This window comes from Arvicanthis niloticus, chromosome 6 (assembly GCF_011762505.2).
Source record: "Arvicanthis niloticus isolate mArvNil1 chromosome 6, mArvNil1.pat.X, whole genome shotgun sequence".
Classification (NCBI taxonomy): Eukaryota; Metazoa; Chordata; class Mammalia; order Rodentia; family Muridae; genus Arvicanthis; species Arvicanthis niloticus.
In genome coordinates, this window is record NC_047663.1 from 63,309,396 (window position 1) to 63,324,394 (window position 14,999).

The window sequence follows — 14,999 nt, forward strand, 5'->3', positions numbered from 1 at the left end:
CACATCTTGAAACTACCTAGAGACTCCACTTACCAGCTTAAGATGCAAAACGACACTGCTGCAGAGACATGCCAGTAAAGAGCAAAGACTAAATATGTACACCTGCCCTGGTTGCCAGAGACACTGAGAAGTTCATGGGCCAGTTCCCTCCTTTTAAATAAGACAACATAGAAAAGCACATACAAATTGCCCAGGATGTTAGCCACATCTCTTCCTGATTACTTCTACCTTAAAAAAGATAAATCTTGAGCTTTGCAAGTTATGGCTGACTTTTATAATTTAAAGCTAAGTATGAAGAGAAATGTATTTAAAAAAATAGTTCATGGATATGGTAGCTCATGCCTAAAATAACCAGTCCTCTAGAGGCTGAGGCAGGAGAATCTTAAGGCTAGCTTGGGATACCTTCCAAGATTCATCTCAGAAAACTTTTTAAATTTTATTTTTATGTGCATTGGTGTTTCTCCTGCATTGCATGTATGTCTTTGTGACTGGGCCAAATTCCCTGGAACTGGAGTTATAGAAGGTTATGAACTACCATGTGGGTACTGAGAACTGAACCCCAGTCCTCTAGAAGACCAGCCAGTGTTTGTAACCAGAGCCATCTCTCTAGCCACTCAAAAAACAAATTTTAGAAGGTAGCCCTGTACATTGAAGTCTCAAGAATACAAGCTCACAAGTGTCCTCCCCTCTGCTCCTTTTCAGAGGGAGCACAGCCTTTTTCTTCCAGAGGGAGCACAGCCTTTCTCTTCCAGAGGGGGCACAGCTTTTTCTTGTCTATAGATAAAAGTAAAGGTGGTGTGTGTTGCAGTTTCTTTGCTTTGTTTTAAAATTTTTCAAAGATGGGGCTGTAGAGATGTGTCAGACGTTAAGAGAACTGGATGCTCTTCCAAAGGACCAGGGTTCAATCCTAGCACCCAAATGGAAGTTTATAACTGTCAGTAATTCCAGTACCAGGGCATCTGACACCATCACATAGACATACATGGAGGCAGAACACAACACCAATAAAATTTTTAAAAATCTTTTTTCAAATATTTGTTTGTTTATTGTATGTGTTTACACATGCATGCCATGGCATGTGTGTGGAGTTGGGGGGGGGGGGGGAACTTTGGGGGTTGTTTTCTTTATTTCCATCATGTGGATTCCAGAGAGAGGACTCAGCTTAGGTTTGGAGGCAAGTGCTTTACCCACCAAGCCACACCACTAGCCCCTTTGTTTATTTGTTGTTGATGTTTGTTGGAAAAGTACATCAGTATATAGTTGTGGTTATCCTGGAACTATATAGATCAGAATGGTCTCAGACTCACAGAAATCCACCTGTCTTCACAAGGGTGCGCACCTCCACATGTGATTTAATTTGGGGGAGGGGGCTCTCACTTTGTAGTAGAGCTATGCTTGAATTTATAATCCTTCTGCCTCAGCCTTCTCAATAACTGAGTTCACACCTCCATACCTAGCTCAAAAACATTTTTCTGGTGGTGGTGTTGGTGGTGGTGGTTTTTCAAGACAGTTTCTCTGTATCCCTGTAACTTGCTCTGTAGACCAGGCTGGCCTCAATTCACAGAGATCCACCTGCCTCTGTTTCCCCAGTGCTGGGATTAGCTGGAATTAAAAGCATATGCCACCACCACCTGGCCAAAAAGGAAAAAAAAAAAAAATGTCCTATTGGGGCACAGAGTGTAGCCATCAAAGCAGGACCAGCCCAGGGTTGAAACCAACAGTTTAAGGTGATTTCCTGTCAGAAACTGATCGGCCCACTGTTAGATCCTAAGAGTATTTCCTGTGGCAGATTCTGTTCTCCATTTGAGAGCAATGTAGCATACTGCTTCCTGTCCATGAGCCTCTGGTGCTAAGAGGAGGATTTAGTTTCTCTCTTATCTCTATCGACCTTACTAATCTTTTGGACTTTTAAGTTACCAAGCGAGCATTTAGCACATTCTTCTACCACTGAGGCTCCAGGCCTGGCTAGACAGACACAGTCTGGCTAGCTGGTAAGAGATGTGCTCTTGTTCTTTCAGAGGTGAGCTGCTGCTATGGGACCTGACCCAGTCATGGAGACGGAAGTACACGCTCTTCAGCACCTCAGCTGAAGGGCACAATCATTCCAGAATTGTCTTCAATTTGTGTCCTCTGAAGACTGAGGATGGCAAGCAGCTGCTACTGTCCACGTCCATGGACAGAGATGTAAGAACTGGTTTCTGGCTTTGTTTAGAGAAGTGGTGTGTCACAAGGTTCAAGCTAGAAGGTGTCTGTCCAAATACACATCTCTGCCTTCCAGTTCAGGCCCCTGCTAGCAAGTGCACTGAGGAGGGCGTTACCAGCAGGGCTCTCAATGGCTGCTGGAAACACTTGGAGTCAGGTCTCTAACTTAGTCTGGCTTTGAATTCCCCTTTATCTTGAACTTTTGACCCTTTTGCCTCCACCTTCCACATGGTGAAGTTAGAGATACGAGACACCAAATGTGGTTTATGTGATACTGGGGATTGAAGCCATGGCTGCATGGTAAGCAGGTGCTATACCAACTGAGCTGTGGCCCTAGCCCCTGATTTAGGGCTTCAGTTTTCTCCTGTACTTCCTGGGCGTGAAGTCCATGGCTTGTCAGGCAGCAGTTCTTGATATTCCTTGTGGAGGCCATGTGTATCCTTCCAGAGTTGTGAGAGGTAGTTAGCTTTACTGTGACCTGGGGACATGGCAAGCCTGCCTTCTCAGTGCTGATTGGATAGCAGGATGCTGAATTTGTTAGATATTGCTGGAAGTGAATGTGCTCCCAGATTACTTTGAGCTTTGTGAGACATTGCAGATTTCTTTCTCCATAAGAAAAGCTTCTTCCAGTTCCCTTGAAAAGAATTGTTAAATTAAATCCCATTTGAAATACTTAATTCTAGCGGGGCATTGGTTGTCGCACACCTTTGATCCCAGCACTTGGGAGGCAGAGGCAGGTGTATAAGTTTAAGGACAGCCAGGGCTACACCGATTAAAGCCTGTCTCAAAACAAACAAACAAAGAAAAAGGATTACTAACCTCATTTTTTTTCTTTTTCTATTCTTTTCTTAGGTAAAATGTTGGGACATGGCTACCCTGGAGTGTTGCTGGACATTGCCTTCTCTTGGAGGGTTTGCCTACAGTCTTGCCTTTTCTCCTGTGGACGTTGGCTCCCTGGCCATAGGTGTTGGGGATGGCATGATCCGGGTGTGGAATACACTCTCCATAAAGAACAACTACGATGTGAAAAACTTCTGGCAAGGAGTCAAGTCCAAGGTCACAGCGGTAAGGGCTCTTCTGGGAGATTTGTTCAAATTCTTCTTTGACACTGCCCATTTGTGTGAATTCTGTTGGAATTCAATGGATGTTTAAACATACCTGTAGTGAAGCATGAACTACTCATTGTCAAAGCTCTAAATGTTCTAGAATCTTTCTTCACTTCACAGAGTGCTGTGCACTTCACTTAAATGTTTGAGGTATGTGGGATCAGCCAGGACTTGTGCTGAACTGTGAGAATGCAGTGATTTTTAACTTGGTTTCTCTTTTTCTTGCTGCCTTTGTCTGTCTGTCTGTCTGGACAACATGGGGGAGGGGAGACCGGTTCTTAGGTCTTAGGAGGTAGAAAGCTTGGAGGCAAGTACTTTCACCTGCTGAGCCATTAGTGGCCATACTCTGTTTACTCCTCCTTTTCCTTATTAAGCACTGAGAATTATTGGAGAGCATTTCCCATGGAGCAGTGAGGATACACACAGCTCCTTTCTGTGTGCTTGATCTACTCTTCTGGAAACTTCTCTTGTAGCTCTGCTGGCACCCAAACAAGGAAGGCTGCTTAGCCTTCGGGACCGATGACGGAAAAGTGGGGTTGTATGACACCTGCTCCAACAAGTAAGTACAATGTTGCCCCTTCAGCTTAGTGACCACATTTAACTTGGAGTTCATAAACCTGGCACACAATAAAGTGATTCTAGAGTAAAGTCTTGGCTCTGATTCTGAGGTTCAGAACTCAGAATTTTGTTTAAAATCTTTTTGAGATACTGAGGATACAGCTTAGTGGTAGAGACCTTGACTGGCATGTATGAAGTCCTGGGTTTAATATCCAAGACCTCCTAAACTGGGAGACAGGTGCTCACCTATGATCCCAGCATTTAGGAGGTCAAGACAGAAGAGGTATGGCCAGCCTGTCCACACAAGAGACCCTGTCTACATAAGAAGAAAGAAAGAAAAAGAATTAGTTTTTCAGGTGATAACAGTGTAGCCTGCCTGGTATTTAAGAAACAATAAGATAAACCAGTGGATTTTTATACAAAAGTTTCCAGATCCACATCTAGGTGAAGGACTAATGAAAAACATACCCGTGCCTTTTCTGTTTTATCTATGGTTCTTGATGTCTCAAGTGAATCATTTGCAGGGCTAAGGATATAGTTGACTGGTAGATTATGTGCGTATGCGCCTAATAATACAAAATAAAGCTTGGGCAGTGTGAAGATGAGGTCTAGGCAGGTGTATGTTGTTCATTTCCAAATCTTAAATGCATTTTCTAAACCTCATTTGTACTTGTCTGACTGTTTACTTTTGGCCTGGAATGCCTCTCCTGCTGCCAGTTTTTCTACTGCCTGCAAGTTACTGAGGAAGGTGCCCCTGTAATCCTTTTAGCACAGGAGCCTGGCTGCTGAATTGTAGGAGAGCCCTGAGCTCAAGTGTGATATGCTATATGTGTCATGGAAAGTCTTAGTTTTTTTCTTTCGAGACAGGGTTTCTCTGTGTAGTCATGCCTGTCCTGGAACTCACTCTGTAGACTAGGCTGGCCTCAAACTCAGAAACCCGCCTGCCTCTGCTTCCCAAGCGCTGGGATTAAAGGCATGTGCCACCACTGCCCCAGAAAGTCTTAGTTTTATGAAGAGTATAAAATAGGGCTAGAGGGATGGCTTAGGAGTTAAGAGCACTGGCTGCTCTTCCAGAGGACCCAGGCTTTAGTTCCTGCACCTACATGGTGGCTATAGCTGTCCAGATCTTTCCAGGGCATCTGATGCCCTCTTCTGACCTCCATGGGCACCAGGTACACACTTGGTATACAAATGTACATGGATGTAAAATACCCAGGTACCTAAAACAAAAAACAAACAAAAAAAAACAAAAACAAAAAAACAACTTTTAAAAAAAGAAATAACTTATAAGGAATCTTGTTATTTTGCTTTGAGTCTCGTCAAAGCTGGTCTTGAACTAACTCCATAGCAGAGACTGGTCTAGGCCTTCTGATCCTTCTGCCTTCACTTTTCAAGTTCTAGGATTATAGGTGTGCATCACCTTATATAATGTGTTTACTTTGGTGACTTGATGTATACTAAGTCAAATATCACTTGTTTCTTTGGTTTTTGGAGACAGAGTTTCCCTGTGTAGCCCTGACTGTTTTAGAAGTTACTCTGCCCAGGCTGGTCTCAAACTCAAAGAGATGTGCCTCTGCCTCCCAAGTTCTTTTTCTTTTTGAAATATCACCTTACTAGGTATCCCTGACTGAATTCATAGGGATCATGTCTGGCCTGCTTTGATCTGTTTTGAATGTGGCTTCCAATGAGTTCTAGGTTACATTTGGTGTTTGTTTTGGCTCAGGCTGAATATTGGACAGAGTTTCCCTGGTTACAGGCTAGACTTGCTCATCCCAGCAGCCCCTTGCCACACATGACTGAAAGTGAGTGAAATTACATGCACTTAGAAATACAGGTCTTTGTTTATATTGGCTACATTTCAGATCACAAGAGCAATGTATGGCTCAGGTTGCCCCTTTCTAAAAGTGGGAGTGGGATGGATTCAGTGTCCACAGCATAGGAAGAAGCAGGATGCAGCTCTCAGTGTGTAGATAAAAACCTGTAGGAACTCTTCCATGCTCACTGACTGCATCCTACCTGCTGTTTCCACACCACTGCAGCACCATAGATGATTGGCAGACCACACGGCTGCAAAGCCTGTCTCCTTGTGAAAGGATATGGGAGCCACTTGTACAGCGCTGCCCTCTGCATGTCCTCCTTCCTCTGCCATACCTCTCTCTGTTTTTTTTCTTTGCTGTGCTAGGGATCTGTCTTGATTAGTTTTCTACTGCTGTGATATACATGACCACAGCAACTTAGAAAAGAAAAAGTTTAATTTGGGAGTCACAGTTCCAGAAGGTGAGTTCATGATTGGCATGACAGCAGGCAGTCAGGCATGACACTGGCACAGTAACTGAGAGCTTGCATCTTGATCCACAAGCATGAGGCAGAGAGAGCTAACTGGGAAAAGTGTGGGCTTTTGAAACCTCAAAGCCCACCCCCAGTGACACACCTTCAAGGCCACACCTTCCTAAACAGTTCCACATAGAATTCAGACATAGTAGCCTATGGGACCACTCTCATTTAGACCACCATAAGGCCTCATGAATGCTAATCATCCAAGTCAAATCCCCAGGTCTATATGCAGTGCTTTAAGTACTTGTGTAGAACCTACGTCTGCTTAACTATTTCTCCCTTTTGCTTAAAAGCTATTTCAAAGGGGTATGTAACTAAACAAAATTGTGCGATTTAAGTAGGACTAAATCACCCCATAGGCTGACCGGTCATCCTGCTGCTATTTAAGCTGTATATTAGGATTGAAGATGTCACTGATAGATGGGCAGGATGATTTATTTTGGGTTGTTTGAGCCAAAGAGATTAGTACTGTCTCTCAGAGTATTCTAAGTGTGTCCAACACTTCAGTCAGTAGCTTAGCTCTGTCAGCCACAGTTCTGGAGTTCTAAATCCATACCTAGACTATGATTGACACTAAAAGTCATGACAGTGCTGTCTTTTCCCAAGAAGTCAGTCCACCTTGAAGCCTCCTAAGAGCAAGACCCCCCCCCCCCCCCGAAAAAGACAGAAAAGGATTTTGTTATTTGTCACTCTTCAGGTTATATGCAGTATAAGAATGTGATACTGACTAGTTGGCTTGGTTGTGCATACCTCTAATCCCAGCATTCAGTGATCTATGTGACTTCCAGGACAGCCAGATCTACATAGCAAGACTCTGTCTCAGAAAGAGGGCGGGACCCTATCGGCAGAGCTCAGAGGTGAAGTGGCCTCTCATCTTCAGCCTGAGATTGGGTGACTGTGATTGTCACAGCCTCTGTACTCCTTCATAGCTACAGAAATGCCAGATATTTGACATTATTTTGCTATGGGCTATTTAGACAGACAGAAAAGAAAACTTGTTCTAGCTGGGACTTGTTTGGGTAGTGGACATTATTACATGGTAAGTTAAGTGCTTGCTTTTGAGAACTATTTTGAACAAAGGTAAAGTGTTTCTCTAATACAAACAACCACATGTATAGGAAGGACCTTTCAGAGGCATAGTCTGTTTTCTAGTGGGCCTCTTTCTTCAGATCATCTTGTTTTTCCCCATCCACAGACCTCCACAGATTTCAAGCACGTATCATAAGAAGACCGTGTATAGGTTGGCTTGGGGACCACCAGTACCCCCCATGTCACTTGGTGAGTGTATGAGTCATTCTTAATGCGCACAAGTGTATTTGTCTACTTCAATTCTAGAGTCTGAAAGCTGAAGTCATAGATGTTCTAGTAGAGTCACTGCCTGTGTGCTTGTGTAAGTCTATGAGAGTAGTAGGTGTGGGTGGTCATGATGGCTGAAGGAAAGCCTTGACTCCTGCCTCCCTCAACTCTGAAGTATTGTGCTTCTCTTTGAACTGGGTCTTCCACTATGAGGAATAGCCTTAGGCTGGGTGCTAGTCTCTTATTGCTAAGGTCTGTATCTTTGTCTTCTGTAGCCCTGCCTCTCATTTTCCTGCCCTGGCCACGCTTCTTTCCCTAAAGTAGTATGTCTTTCTTATCTTTAAAATGAGTCAGAAGTTTCCTCGCTCTTTCTTACTGTACTGAAGTGGCTGGATTTCATAGCACTAGCTTTGTGCAGAAAGTAGAGAGTTGCCTTGCAAATAGGAGGATAGCTCTACAACCAAGGACTGTGCCTTGAGACCTCTCCTTGGTCATGGGAAGTCCTGAACTCTGTTTGCACAAACAACAAGAATCATTTCTGGAAGAAAAACAACTTTGTCATTTGAGACCATGACATTTCCTCTGGTCACATCTTTAGTATCACTGTTCTTGAATGTCAGAAAGCTATACAGTGAATGCAGTATTTTAGAAGTTAACACTACGTTTTCTTCTGCCCACACTGTCTAGATTGGTAGGAGGGTGGCTTTGTCCAGACATGCTGGATCACTTCCCACGCTAAGTTTTTCTTCGTGTTAACAGTATGATGTGCTGTGCTAATGATGTGGCTGTGGAAGCGGGTATGCTATGCTGGTGAAGTGAGACACTTCAAGAGTTTTTCTTTCATAGGAGGGGAAGGAGACAGGCCTTCCCTTACCTTGTACAGCTGTGGAGGAGAAGGCATTGTGCTGCAGCATAATCCCTGGAAGCTCAGTGGAGAGGCCTTCGACATCAACAAACTCGTGAGAGACACCAATTCCATTAGAGTAAGTTCCAGTGGGCTGAAGTCCACTCAGCTTCCTTTGGTTTTCTGTTTTACTTACTCGAGACCATCTGTAACAATGCCCATCATGCTTAGCCAGACTTCTTAGATGGTTGCTTAAGCTATTGGTGAGTTTGTGGGTTGCCTGCTATTCCTTACAAGTCATTATTGTTGAGTAAAGCAAAGAACTGAGTGGAGGGGAGCGGCTTTTAATTGCAGTGGTAATGATAAAAAACGTCCTTTCTGTTTTGTTTTTAGATGTTTCTTTTTGAGACAGGGTTCACCATGTGTAGTCATGGATGGCATGGAACTCACTATGTCAACCAGCTGGCCTCAAATTCAGAGATGCACCTGCCTTTGCCTCCCTAAGTGTTGGGAGTAAAGATTGGCATCCTTTTGAAGCTACCTTTTACCTGGAGTGCTTTGCTGACAGTGACTGTATGTGGTTGTGCTCAGACTTTTTTTTTTTTTAAGCCCAAGCTGGCTTCAAGTTCCTGATCCTCCTCAGCCTCCCAAGTGCTGCGATTACAGGGGTGTGCATACACTCAGTCACACATGCACAGCAATACAAAGAACTCCCTTGGGTCTTCTGCCTAGACCACACTGAATGACATTTATTTTAACTCTGTGTCGGTGGATTTGTATGACTTAACTAGGTTTGTTCTCTCTCTCTCTCTCTCTCTCTCTCTCTCTCTCTCTCTGAGACAGGATCTGTTTTGAGATTTTATTTATTTTATGTAGGTAAGTACACTGTAGCTGTCTTCAGACACACCAGAAGATTGCATCAGATCCCATTACAGATGGTTGTGAGCCACTATGTGGTTGCTGGGAACTGAACTCAGGACCTCTGGAAAGAGCAGTCAGTGCTCTTAACCACTGAGCCATCTTGAGATTTCTTTACCGTTGAAAATGAGCAGCTTTAATTGCTGCTTATCATTTTTTGTATAGTTACCATAAGGTAACATGATCATAAATCATACTGGATTGCATTCTTTCATTTTCTTCAATGTTATTTGTATGTTAATGGTAATGAACAAATTTCCTGTCCTGACACTATTTTAGTTGAGTGGCAGATGAATTTCTACATCAAGAGTTCAATTAAGGATACTGTGCAGGAAATATAAATTTTGAATCTCTTTACATAAATGGTTTGAAGGAGCTGTGGGCATAGATGGAGTAGACAAAAGAAACCAATAAGAAAGTAGGCTGAGGGGGGCAATGAGGTAGCTCAGCAGGTAAAGTGCTTGCCACTACCTGACCACATGAGTACACACACAGAGGCCAGGGCATGCATCCATGCTTGTGAACTACATATACACACAGACATAAGTAAAATAATATTAAGAGAAAGCAAACAAGCAGGCAAGGTCCTAAGAGGACCCTGAGGAACAGCTGATCTTCTGCTTGTGAGTAGTGGAAGAGAGGGAGGGTGCTGGCGAGTGTGCCCTTCTGAGGGACTGTCGAGGTAAAAGTATCCTTTTGGTTTCGGTTCGATTTACTCTGCAAGGTTGAAGGCTGCAGACAGTACTTACTGGCCACTCTGTTCTGTTTAAGAAACAGTAGTCAGATGCTTGTTGTCAGTAACTTTTGGCTAAGTGTGATGTTGGTCTAGAAAAGTGCCCTTCGTAATTAGAGCATGTTTTAACCCGAGGGATTGTCTTTTTCCTTGTGATTTCTTTGTCACTGTTTGTAAGATGAAGAGTGTGAAGAGAATGCTCATACCTATGCCTGGCTTGTTTTGCTTTGTAGTACAAGCTGCCCGTGCACACAGAGATCAGCTGGAAAGGAGATGGCAAAGTCATGGCTCTTGGTAATGAAGATGGGTGAGTGCATCCTTTATAAAAACCTCTTTGATTGCAACATTCCCTGGCTGGCCAAGGCTTTCTGCAGTGCCCAGTTGTAGCCTTGTTGCATTCTGTGGTAGGATTCACTGTGGATATTCTCAGTTGATATGGACTCTGCATCTTTGGGAAGACAGAATTGTTCAAATCTTTACAGCTCAATGACAGTGCCTCCCTACCCTGTTGGCCACTGTAGTCTGGCTGTGTGTTGTCCATTTGTTACTGTAGTCATAGTCCTTCAGACGTTAGTTCATAGTTTGCTGGCCCACACTTCCTCCCTCAGTACTTCTGCCAGGGATAGAGTGTCCTATGCTTTCTATCTGACCTCCCTGGGCTGAGAGAAGGGGCGGGGCATTAGCACAGATTATAACTTGATGAGCCATCATTCTTGTCCTGCTGTGTCTTGTTACAGATCAATAGAAATATTCCAAGTCCCCAACTTGAGACTGCTCTGCACCATCCAGCAGCACCACAAGCTGGTGAACGCCATAGTCTGGCACCATGAGCATGGCAGCCGTCCAGAGCTGAGCTGCCTCCTTGCTTCTGGCTCTAACAATGCAGTCATCTACGTGCACAACCTGAAAGCTGTCCTAGGTAACACTGACTTCTGGATTTGGATGATGCAGGAGTTTTGAGACAGGGCCTTGTGTTGCCTAGTCTGGCCTCATGTTGCCTTGAATACTATCGTCCTGCCTGTGCCTTCTGAGTGCTGGCTTGCACCTTACACTTCATATCCAACTATAATCTGGAATCCTGTACCTAAGAAAAGATCCTTTAAAATAGAGACTTCACAGATTGGTTGGAGATTTTTATTCTTTGTTGTTACTGCTTTTGTTTTTAATATTTTTAATTTTATTTAATTTATGTATATGAGTGCTCTGCTGTATGTACACCTGCATGCCAGAAGAGGGCATCAATCCCTTTATAGATGGTCATGAGCCATCCTGCGGGTGCTGGAAATTGAACTCAGGACCTCTGGAAGAGCAGCCAGTACTCTTAGCTGCTGAGCCATCTCTCCAATTCCCCTACTCCCCCCTTTAAGATGAGGTAATCTGTCACCAGCATAGCAGACCATACTACCAAAAAATGTTGGATTTCGAGTGGCTTCAGATGATCTCTTACTACCTAGAATACTGTGTGAAAGTAGATATGTGCAAGACAGATTGCTTTTGTGTAGGTGCCTTTATGTAGCACATTTCCTATGGTAGAGCCTGCATGTCAGGCCGTCAGTGAGCTACAGCTTTAACAATTCTTTCAATTTTTGAGCTTATAGTATAGTTGAGTCATTTCCTACTCCGTCCCTCCTTCCTAACCCTTCCATATTCCCACCTTGCTCTCTTTCAAATTCTTGGGCTCTTTTTATTTTTTTCTTTAATTATTGTTGCATATACATATTCCTAAATATGTAAGTGTTACCTGCCCAGTCTGTATAGTGTTTATATGTTTATGTTTTCAGGGCTGATGATTTGATGTTGGATAACCAATTGATGTGTTCTTCCCTGGGGAAGACTGTGTCTCCCTCTCAATATTCTTTGTCTCGTGTAGGCATCATGAGCCTTTCCCCTTGCATATTTGAGCATTCTCCCTTCTACATTAGTGTGCCTAGTAGTGTCATCTTTGTTCAGGTTATGGTTGGGCAGCCATATTGGTGAGACCTCATGGTCTTTTAAAGAAAACACAGTCTCACAGCAAATCTTCTGCTCTTATAATCTAGTGAGCTACACTCTTTGTCATTGAAATCTTACAAAGACTTGCTTTCTGCCATGTTCTGTCTTACTGTGCATCCTTCTTGTGGCTGTTGTTGTGACTTCTTCCCCTTGCCCTTCAGAAAACAATCCTGAGTCTCCAGTAACTATCACAGAGCCCTACCGGACCCTCTCAGGGCACACAGCCAAGATTACCAGTCTGGCATGGAGCCCACATCATGATGGAAGGCTGGTATCAGCTTGCTACGATGGCACAGCTCAGGTACTGTGTGTCCTTGATCCAGGAGTCCTTCACTGTGTAGTCTGACTTAATCTCCTCTTCCCTGTTTCGCATTGTTTTCACTCCCCTTCTGTTGTCTGTAGAAAGAGGAGCTGGAAGACCTTGTAGTTTCGTCATACATTTTGCCTTAAAGTCAGTGTGGTGACTTCTGATTACTCTTAATGGACCCAAATAACTCTTTCAGCCAAACCAACACAAAGATTTTAGCTAACTATGGGCACTTTTTTGTTTGGGCCTTTGCTTCAGGGTCTTGCTGTGCAAGGTAGGCTGTACTAAAACTCTTGGTATTTTGTATTTTGGTTTTTTTAAATCACATGTATTTTATAGGTATGTGCATGCATGAGTGTGCGTATGTGTGTGTGAAAGAGAAGGGTGAGGCAGAGATAGAAACAGATAGTACAAGTCTATGTGCATGCTGGGGGCATGGAGGGACCAGGAAAACTTGTAGGTGTTGGTGCTCTCCTCCCATCATTTAGGTCCTGGGATTGAACACAAGTCATCAGACTTAGCAGCAAGTGTATTTTCCACTGAACTGTCTCATGATCTGTGCTCAAAATTTTAAGCCTCTTCCTTCAACCTTCCATGCTGGGATGGTAGGTGTGGGCCACTGGGCCATCTCCCCAGGACAAATATTAACACAGTCTATATTTGGTTTGAGACAGTGTGGTCCACAGAACACCAGTGGATCATTTCCATAGGAATGCCTCTCACACATGCTCCTCCCCTGGGAGATGGTGTTGTCACATGAATGCCTTAGATTGAATGCAAATCACATGAGAAATAAAAGCCCGTCATGAGTATATTTGTAACTGATCAGTTTTATGTCCCAGAACAATAGAATAACCAGCAATTGTCCATTCTGTCTCACTGCTGTGGTTGTAGGTGTGGGATGCCCTCCGGGAAGAACCTTTGTTTAATTTCCGAGGACATCGAGGCCGGCTGCTATGTGTCGCATGGTCCCCCGTGGATCCAGAATGCATCTACTCAGGTGCAGATGACTCCTGTGTCTACAGGTGGCTGACCTCCATGCAGGACCACTCCCGGCCTCCTCAAGGTTGGTTAGAAAGAAGCTGGAGAGACTACATACTGGTTTTCTGATTTCCTTTTTCCCTGCCTTAGTATTGTTGTTCTGAAGCCACCTAGCACCAGTAGGATGGGTCTGCAACCTACAGGGCCAGAATAGCACTGCCAAATTGTAACAAGTATGACTGAACTCTGATCAGGGTTGTCAGGCCTCATTCTTCACTGGAAAGATTAGGAAATGAAAGTAGCTACAACATCTTATGCCAAAAAGAAAAGATATACTCAAAGAACTGAGACACATCAAAGTAAGGGGATTGGCTTAAAGGGGACCTTGCTAAACAAAAGGGGAACAGTTGACGAGGTGGGGTGGGGAAGGCCAGCAAGATGTCTGAGCATGGTGGTGGATTAGTCAGGATTCTAAAGGAACAGAACTGATAGAATGAAACACACACACGGGATGTGGTCTGGATAGTCTGATAATCGTTGACTCCTGATGGAAAGGCCAAAGACCCAGTAGCTATTATTCAGTGCACAAGACTGCTCAGCAGCTCTAAATCTAGTGCTGTAATCTGGAAAGACTCCTAGAAGGCAAGCGCCTGGTCTTCAGTCTGTGTTGGAATCCCAAAGAAGTAGTTCTAAATCCCAAAGTCTTGGCAGCTTGGATTGTATGAGTCTTTGCAACACTCTTCTCTTCCTCTGTGGGGGGACTCAGATTTTATTGTTTTCTCTGGCAGGGAGGGACTTAGTGAATCCTGCCAGTTTCAGGGACTTTTGAAGCTTTTTTGAGTTGTCTTCCTGCTTAAAGAGCATCCCTGCAGGATGGAGTGTTTGACTCTCAGAGGAAACTGTTACACAGCTTTGGGTTTAAAGGTGGACTTGTACTAAGCCTGACAACTTGAATTTGAACCCTAGGACCCACATAGTAGGAGAGAAGGAAAGAACCAATTCCCACAACCTGTCTTCTGATGGATGGATCTCTCTTTCTCTCTCTCTTCTTCTCTCTCTCTCTCTCTCTCTCTCTCTCTCTCTCTCTCTTTCTCTGTCAAACACACAATTATATAAATGTTTATAATTTATATTTAAATTTGACAAAAAATAAATTACATTTATTTTTGTAAATTTGTCAAAATTTTTATTTATTTATTTATTTATTTATTTATTTATTTATTTAGGTTTTTCAAGACAGGGTTTCTCTGTGTAGCCCTGGCTGTCCTGGAACTCACTCTGTAGACCAGGCTGGCCTCGAACTCAGAAATCCACCTGCCTCTGCCTCCCAAGTGCTGGGATTAAAGGCGTGCGCCACACTTCCCAGCTAATTTTTTTAATTTAAAGAGAATAAACAGGAATTGCATGTACAGCTATCACATCAGATTAACTGAAGTCTGACATGTCTCCCTACCATAAACAACTAAAAACAGGAGATGAAGAAATACATCTCAAGTGATGACATTTCCCATCCTCTTACAGTCTGGTAAAAGAATATTCAGATTAGCTTTGTGTGTGGTCAGAACCTGGACACAGCTCAAACTCTAATGAACATACGAGCGTCAGTAGCCATAAGAAAGAAGTTGTAGGCTGGAGGTACAGCTCAGTACAGAGCATGTCATGTGTACAAGGCCTGGTTCAACACCCCCAGAACAAAGAACAATTACTGATGAATGCAGCAGAATTGAT

At 43.6% G+C, this 14,999-nt stretch overlaps 1 protein-coding gene across 8 annotated transcripts in view; it reads left to right on the forward strand.

Moving 5' to 3' along the window:
- Positions 1–14,999, forward strand: part of Gemin5 (gem nuclear organelle associated protein 5) — a 45,617-nt gene that overhangs the window by 8,841 nt on the left and 21,777 nt on the right. For all 8 annotated transcript variants that reach the window (XM_034505515.2, XM_034505517.2, XM_076936795.1 and 5 more), the window contains exons 7-15: positions 2,019–2,184; positions 3,055–3,267; positions 3,782–3,867; positions 7,396–7,478; positions 8,343–8,479; positions 10,225–10,298; positions 10,729–10,910; positions 12,145–12,284; positions 13,185–13,356. In XM_034505515.2, the coding sequence (XP_034361406.1) occupies positions 2,019–2,184; positions 3,055–3,267; positions 3,782–3,867; positions 7,396–7,478; positions 8,343–8,479; positions 10,225–10,298; positions 10,729–10,910; positions 12,145–12,284; positions 13,185–13,356 (1,253 nt within the window). The remainder of the gene's footprint in view (positions 1–2,018; positions 2,185–3,054; positions 3,268–3,781; positions 3,868–7,395; positions 7,479–8,342; positions 8,480–10,224; positions 10,299–10,728; positions 10,911–12,144; positions 12,285–13,184; positions 13,357–14,999) is intronic.